The sequence below is a fragment of the Brassica napus genome, chromosome C9 (genome assembly GCF_020379485.1).
Source record: "Brassica napus cultivar Da-Ae chromosome C9, Da-Ae, whole genome shotgun sequence".
NCBI lineage: Eukaryota > Viridiplantae > Streptophyta > Magnoliopsida > Brassicales > Brassicaceae > Brassica > Brassica napus.
In genome coordinates, this window is record NC_063452.1 from 47,183,195 (window position 1) to 47,191,690 (window position 8,496).

Here is an 8,496-nt window from a genome sequence, read left to right on the forward strand (position 1 = left end):
CAAATATCAAATACATTAATCGGATTCATCGACATTCTCGTCATCACTTGAAACATCATCATTTTCATGAAACTCGTCTTCAACAGCTTCCTCCGTGGGATCTTCGGTAAGATCTTCATACTCGTGATTATGCGGATCAATGAGAAGGATGTCATCAATTTCTTGTTCAGGTTCATGAACTTCATTTATTTGTTCTTCTTGCAATGGTGGTTCTTCTCCTATGATGATTCGTCCTCGAGGTGTAACTTTGATCACGGCTAACCAATTTATACCCGACTCTCTCATCCGAGGGTATGGAAGGAAGCTAACTTGGTCTGCTTGTGAAGCTAAGATGAAGGGCTCGAATTTGTTGTACCTCCGGCCACCGTTGACATCTACTACACCGAATTTGTTCAACCGAACACCTCTATTGACGACGGGGTCGAACCATTCACACTTGAAGAGGACGCATTTTAGCTTCAATATCCCTGGGAATTTGACTTCAATAATCTCCGTCAAGATTCCGTAGAAATCTGTTTCTCCTTTCACACAAATTCCATAGTTCCTGGTTTACCATACTCATATGTGTGAAAAGTATAGCCTCGTGTGAAATACATCTGTGATGTGGTGACCTTTACAAGTGGAGATTGAATTACTTCGTGTAACCACTTAGGATAATCTGCATCGTCGTCATAATCAACCTATTTAAAAATAAAAAGAACGTTGAAATACAAATCATTCATGTATGAAAATTTTAAAAGTATTTGATTAATACATGATTCTTCAACCACTTAACAAAGTGTTGATCTTTTCTTTTGTCTACGTCACTTGTGGATATACCAGGAAATGTTTCTTCGACTTGTGAAACAAACATGCTGTAAAATCACATTTTACATGAATTAATCTCTCTCAATTATATAATGTATACTCAATTTAAGTTACCTTTCAAAATAACGCATCAATGGATCCTCGCAATTGAGTAGAATATAGGTGTGTGCACTATGAGCGTCTTCTTCACTCGACCACCAAACCTGTTTTGATTTCCCACCAAGTCGTCCAATCTGGCTAAAGATTTTTTGGAACACCAACAACTGCATATGTGGGCGCAACGCCACCATCATCATATCTTCTTGGAGCTCTTCTTCGGGTACGTACTTTTGACGCAAAGTAGTACGATGTGAAGTGAGAAACTTCTTCTGTCAAACTTCCAGCAATTATAGAACCTTCAACTTTGGCGAGGTTCTTTGCTTTTCCCTTCAAATATTTCATGGCTCGCTCGTACTGATACATCCATCCGTAATGTACCGGTCCACGAAGCAATGCCTCATATGGGAGGTGGATAGCTAGATGCTCCATCACGTCAAAAAAGCCTGGAGGAAATATCTTCTCCAAGTTGCACAATAAGATAGGAATGTTCTCCTGAAGCTGTTCTACGACTTCTTCTTTAAGAGTGCGTGTGCTCAAATCCCTGAAAAATGCTCCAATGCCTATTCCAAAAACAATTAAACACATTGTTAGTCAAATACTATTATTGTAAACTAAACCAATTTAATATTATTGTCCTATTGTAAACTACCTGCAAGTGCTTCATGTACGTTTGTTGGAAGTAGCTCCGCAAATGCAAATGGCAGAAGTCGTTGCATAAAGACATGACAATCATGACTCTTCATCCTGGAGAACTTTTGACCCTTTTCAACACATCTTGAAAGATTTGAAACATACCCATCAGGGAACTTCACTTCTGATGCCACCCAATTGAACAAAACCGACTTTTTTTCTGAAGACAATCTAAAAATTGGAACGGGAACTTGGCCATTGCTTTTTATATGTAACTCACTTCTTGAGCAAATATCCGGCAAGTCCAACCTCGATTTTATGTTGTCTTTTGTCTTCCCTGGGACATTCAATATTGTATTCATGATGTTCTCAAAGAAATTCTTCTCTATATGCATCACATCAAGGTTGTGGCGCAGAAGAAGATCCTTCCAATATGGTAACTCCCAAAATATACTCTTCTTGTGCCAGTTGTGATGAACACCGTAAGAATCAGGCATATTACGAGGGACATGCCAATTACCACCCCAGCGAACTGTTTCGTTAGCTCCGTGATAGTCGATTTGCGCTTCAATTTGTTCTCCAGTTAGATATGGAGGAGGAGTGTCTCTCACAACCTTTTTGTGCCTAAACAAATTCTTGTTTCTTCGGTACGGATGGCCAACTGGAAGAAATCGACGGTGACAATCGAACCAACTTGTCTTTCTACCATTCTTCAGTTGAAATGCATCTGTCGTTCCATTACAATATGGACAAGCTAATCTCTCATGTGTAGTCCATCCAGACAACATCCCATAGGCAGGAAAGTCACTTATGGTCCACAAAAGCATAGCTCGCATCGTAAAATTCTTCTTCGTTGAGCAGTCATACGTCCTCACCCCTGTTGACCACAAATCCTTCAACTCTTTTATCAGTGGTTGTAGGAAAACATCAAGTGACCTTTTTGGATGCTTCGGACCGGGTATTAATATGGTCAAGAATAAAAACTCCCGTTGCATGCACATCTCCGGTGGCAGGTTGTATGGCGTAAGAAAGACTGGCCACAATGAATATTGTCTCCCTGACATTCCAAATGGACTAAATCCATCTGTGCATAATCCGAGGTACACATTCCGGCTATTGCTAGCGAAATTCGGATGTACTTTGTTAAAATGTTTCCAGGCTCTTGCATCTGATGGATGAGTCATCTCACCATCCGTCTGAGTATGCTCGGCATGCCACCTCATCTTTCCAGCAGTCTGCTCCGATTGGTACAATCTTTTCAATCTATCTGTAATTGGTAGGTACCACATCCTTTGGTACGGTACCCTATTACGTCCCCTTCCTTGCGGCTTGAATCGTGGTTTCTTGCAGAATCGACATTCTTCCAACTTCTCATCATCTCCCCAGTAGATCATGCAGTTGTCGATGCAAACATCTATCATCTCCGAAGGCAACCCAAGACTATAAACCAGTTTCTGAATCTCATAATAAGAATCAGCAGACTCATTGTCTTCCGGCAAATACTCTTTAAATAAATCTGCCCATTCGTTCATGCAACTTTCAGGTAGATTGTGATCAGTTTTAATATTCATCATTCTAGCAGCCAATGACAATTTAGAGAGACTTCTCTACAACCACTGTAAAGTGGTTGATTTGCCGCATCTAACATTTCATAAAACTTTTTTGAATCTATGTTAGGTTCTTCATCTTCATCATCATGAGCTACGAATGCATCAGTTACCATATCATGAACCCTATCATAATCTACCATCGGCTGATCCTCCTGATGGTAACTATGTGCATTATGCAATTGATGATCAACCGGTTCTTCTTGAAAGTTGCTATTACTACTACTAGCTTCATTATGATCATAACTATAACCTTCTCCATGTTGAAACCAGATATAATAATTTGGCGTGAAACCTCTATTTACTAAATGCTTCCAAACATTTTCACGATTTGCCAACTTTGAATTGTTACATTTCCTACAAGGACAGAATATTTTACCGCTTTCTTGGGCGAGCGGTGTAGAATCTGCTTGATGCATAAAACGCTCCAACCCAGCAAGATATTCTTTCATCACTCTCCCGTTAGCATCTCTATGCATATACATCCACCTCCGCAACTCGAAAATATTTTCCAAGCCCGACATTTTTTTCACTTTTTTTTTTCTTGTTGGTGTGCTTAAAATTATGTTCAAACCTCCATATTTATAGAAAATTTTCGAATCTGGTAGTTGAATTTTGCTAGGAATTTACGACGAAATATTAGGTTGGTTGCAAAAAAAACGTGTTAAGTTGGTGGATTTCTCGTTCTTTCCTCGTAAGTTATTTCCTCGTAAAAATCATGCTAATCTTACGACGAATTTGCGACGAAACACATTTTTCTCGGAATAACCACGTCAACTTACGACGATTTTACGAGGAATCGCTTTACTCGGTATTTTACAAGGCCGTTACGAGGAAACTTTATTTCCTCGCAATTTCATCGTTAAGTCAACGTAATTTCACGAGGATTAGTTTTCCTCGTTAAATTTCCTTGCTAAAACTGTGTTTTCTTGTAGTGCACACGAGGCTGGTTCGCGATAGGGACCCCATAAATCAACATGAATTAACTTGAAAGGTACTGAAGCTTTATTAGAACTCTCGGGAAAAACACCACGAGTCTGCTTTGATTTAAAACAAATGTCACAACCTCCAAACTTGTCGGAGTTGCTTGAAACACCAGATAAAAATGGTAAAAATCCTAAAACACCAAAAGACGGATGCCCCAGTCTGCGATGCCACAAAGCCTTGTCCTCCGCGGCTTTAACCCTGAGACCTCGCCTGACTGTCACATCTCGATAAATATACACACCGTTCCGTTCTTCACCGGCTCCAATCAGGGTCCTCGTAAAACGGTCCTTCAAAACACACAGTGTATCAGAAAACATGGCAAAACATCATGTCTGCTTTAGCAATTTCGCCACAGACAATAATGTACAATTCAGATCGGGAACTAATAAAACATTAGGCAGTATCAGTTTCTCCGACAGTCGCAGCACACCGCAGCGAGTAGCCTGAACTGCACTTCCATCTGCAAACCTTACTGGACAACCAACGACATCACACATATCACTGAGCAAACGAGCATCCCCAGTCATGTGATGTGATGCTCCAGTGTCGAGAATAACCTCTCCCGTCTGTTTCTTACCATTTAGCTTGTCTGGTATCGGTTGAGACTTCTGCTGCTCCAGGAGTGCAGTCAATGAGGCCCACTGATCCGCCGTCAACGTAGGAACATTCGTCCCACCAGAAGGTTGAGCCTGCATTGCATTTGAACGTGGCTGGTTACTGCATCCACGCCCTCTGCCTCCTCTGGCTCGTCCGCTCCGATCTCCCTCTTGGTTACGCTCAGTCCACCAGTCAGGAAACCCAATGATCTGCCAGCACTCTTTCTTCTCGTGCCCTGTCCTACATTAATGAGTACACACCATACCACCTCGACTCTTTGCTACAGCAGAAAGCAAGCCATTGTCTGACTGAGACGGCTATGTTTTGGCCACAAAACCAACTGCATCTTGCCTTGTCTCGACACGAGTTGAAAGAAGCCTCCTCTCTTCTCGCACAACTCTTTGATAAACAGAGTTTAAATCTGGTAACGGATACAAACCAATTATGTTGGTGCAGACATTACCAAACCGTGCGTCATCAAGCCCCATGAGAAACATGTGGACTTTCTCTTCTTCATAGTCTTGACTGATCTTCGCCGAAGCTCTGCAGGTACACGCCGGAAGGGGCTTGTAGTTCAGCAGCTCCTCCAACTTAGATGAGAGCCGTCCGAAATAGTCCAGCACACTTGAACCTTCTTGCTTGCACCCTGCTAGTTCTGCTCTCAGCTGATGCACGCGCACCGCGTTCCCAATCGAAAATCTCCGCTTGACGTCATTCCACATCTTGTAAGCATCCGGTGTGAAGGTCACAGTGGATCGCACAGTTGGAGATATCGAGGATCGAATCCATCCTACGATCATGGAGTTGACTTGTTTCCACAGCTCCGCCTCCGTTGGTTTCTCCTCCTCATCCGGCATCAACAAGGTGCCATTGATGAATCCGATCTTACGCTTAGCACGTAGCGCATTCTCCATTTCCAAAGCCCACTCGGCATAGTTCTCACCAGTCAACGAGACTGGTGTGATAGACACGCCTGGATTGTCAGACGGTGCTAAGAAATACGGAGACGACGTGATACTCGACGTCGTAGTATTCTCGCTGCTACCAGCAGTCGCAATGATTTCTCCTTTTGTCATGATTTACGATCTCTCTAAAACTTTTGATATGATCGTTGTTACACTGGCTCTGATACTATGTAAACTTAGAGAGAAAGTGTATTTGGTAAACTGTCTGTCATTCTCATTGATCACGTCGGATACATATACTCGACCACCATATCTTTACAAGGAGATTCTACTATATCTACAGCTACCCTTACATCATTATCTTCTAATATATTGTACTTATCTCAACAACCCGAGACTTATCTCATCGGTTTGGTTCAGTAGACTTTACTTAACCATACCACCCTTAACACTTTTCTCCGCTAGAACCTTGTTCATACGTGACGAACTTACTCACATCAGAACACACGTGCTTTGTAGCACCATAGTCTATCCACCAATCATTGGAGTTTGTCATTATGTTTGTTTCTGAAACAACAGCAACAAAATGATTCTCGGCAAGATTTGCGTTATTGACGTCTCCAACCGTTGGTCCGTCTTTTCTGTGACGGCAGTCTTTGGCTCTATGTCCAGATTTTCCACAATACCCAACAAGCACTTTGTGACTTTTTCTTGAAGTTAATGCCCTTTGGAAAGGTGAATGGCTTCTTCACCTTCTTGTTGTTCTTAAAGCTCTTGAATTTGGAGTTGTCTCCCTCAACTACATTGGCTTTCGCTTCCATAGAAGAATATTCAGAATTCTCATTCTTACGGTTTTCTTCTTCTACATGAAACTTGAGAATTAATTGTTCAAGACTCATGTCTTCATGTATGTGCTTCAGATATATCTTGAAATCTCTCCAAGTTGAAGGCAATTTCTCAGTAATAGAAGCAACCAGAAACGTTTCATCAGCCCCAGACTTTCATCCCTCAATTCATGAGCAATAACTTGAATTTCTTCCACTTGTTTAACCACAGAAACAGTGTCGCTCATCTTAAAGTTTAAGAACTTTCCCACAATGAACTTCTTAGTGCTTGCAACTTCAGATTTGTACTTCTTCTCTAATGACTCCAACAACTGTTTTGGAGTTTGGAATATATGATAAACGTCGTAGAGAGAATCATCCAAGGCGGTAAGAATATAATTTTTGCACAAAAACGCGTTTTGTGTCCATGCCTCTGAAGCTTTAACGATTTCATCAGGAAAATCACCTTCTACAGGTAACTCTGGTCCTTCAGAAGTCAAGCACTGTGCCAGATTCAGTGTCGTGAGATAAAACAACATCTTTTGTTGCCATCTTTTGAAATCCACTCCTCAGAAAACAAAAGGCTTCTCGATGTGACTTTTCACAATTGCATTAGATTGATCCATCTTGCTTTCTTTGAAAAGAACAAAATAAATTTCTATCTTAGATTGTTATTTCAAAGTACAGATGCAAATCAATCTCACGTACTCAATACGTTTGAGTTTATAAACCCTTATAAATATTTCTCAGTTTATAAACTCTTATAAATAAGATGATTACCTTTCTTCCTTTCACAACTCAATCATCCTTTGATAGAGGCTTGCTTGAGCAATCTCTTAAGACAGAATTTCGCCCCTACAATGGTGTATGTAGTTCGTGGACGTCTATCTAGAGGATACAACTAGTACAACACACTGTACGGAGACCCTAGCAAACTATACTCTGTTTTTCCTTCAGATATTTGTTATGGAGAAGAAAAAGATTGAATCAGAATAATTATCTATTCTCTCCTTATGGCACTTGATGGCTTTATATAATGATTCAAGCGGTGCTTATAATCAACACATACCTTGACTTAAGAGATGTATTTAATCTACACATACATTGACTCTTAACCGTTTGTGTCTGAAGCCGTGCTTCGTATATTTAATTAAAGTCCAACAACTTCCACTCAAACTTGGTGTATGAGACAACGCAATCCCACGTTTGAATCGCAAAGAGCTGAAAGCAGCAAATGGCAGAGCCTTCGTGAAGATGTCAGCCATCTGAAGTTCTTGAAACCAGAGTAAAGGTATTGGTTTCTTCATAGTTATCCATCTCTTCATGCATTGCGCTTGTCCATCCTTCATGTTTATGTGCTTTGAATACAGTAACAAGTTCATGATGAGAGACTATTGACTTGAAGAACATACCGAGGGTTTGGTTTTCAATGATGCACACCTTGGATCTTGTGATCATCAGATGAGATGTAGTTAGTAAGGAAGCCTATGGTTCAAAGTCCGTCGTAGACAAGGGAAGAGTGGTGCTGTCGTCAATAGCAACTGGTTGACCAGTCGTACGCTAATACCACCCTCTTCCTTATGTAGTAGACATTGGAGTCGAGTTCCTGGTATGTTGACTATCTTTTGATCGAGGTTGAGGCAAAGGTGGAAAGCCATCAGTAGTGAACAGAGGAGGAGATATCTGTAAAGGTAAAAATCTACTCGTACTTGGAGCTGTTGGTTATGCAGTGGGAGAGTCAGAACTTGAACGACTGAAACTATTTGCCATGCTTGCAGAAGAGAAAATCATGAAGAAAACTGCGGTGACTTGTATCTATCCCCAAAAGGGAAAGTTTCGTCAGCGAAAATCACATGTCTTGTAATGTAGACATGTACAACTTTAGGATAGAGGCACATGTACCCTTGAAATTTTCATTATATCCAAGAAATACGCAGTGCAGAGAGCTTGGATCAAATTTGTTGTCTCCATAGCCCCTTAATGTTTGAAAGCATGCACATAGAGGTGCAGAATGATGTGTACTTAGAAGCTTTTCCATAA

The 8,496-nt window shown here is 40.9% G+C and overlaps 1 protein-coding gene across 1 annotated transcript; it reads right to left on the reverse strand.

Moving 5' to 3' along the window:
* Positions 1-6,077: 6,077 nt before the first annotated feature.
* Positions 6,078-6,995, reverse strand: LOC106441743. The gene is made up of 3 exons (XM_013883515.1): positions 6,614-6,995; positions 6,338-6,494; positions 6,078-6,294 (listed from the first exon to the last, which is right to left on the reverse strand). The coding sequence occupies exons 1-3, from the start codon at positions 6,993-6,995 to the stop codon at positions 6,078-6,080; spliced, it is 756 nt and encodes a 251-aa protein (XP_013738969.1).
* Between the last annotated feature and the right edge of the window lie 1,501 nt (positions 6,996-8,496).

Excerpts from the sequence above, each read along its gene's own strand:
- LOC106441743 (XM_013883515.1), bottom strand. The coding sequence starts at position 6,995 with ATGTTGTTTTATCTCACGACACTGAATCTGGCACAGTGCTTGACTTCT. Across the intron at positions 6,495-6,613 it reads AAGTCTGGGGCTGATGAAAC|AAGAAGAAAACCGTAAGAAT; the intron begins GTTTCTGGTTGC and ends AGTTTCATGTAG. Across the intron at positions 6,295-6,337 it reads GGCATTAACTTCAAGAAAAA|AGCCAAAGACTGCCGTCACA; the intron begins GTCACAAAGTGC and ends ATCTGGACATAG.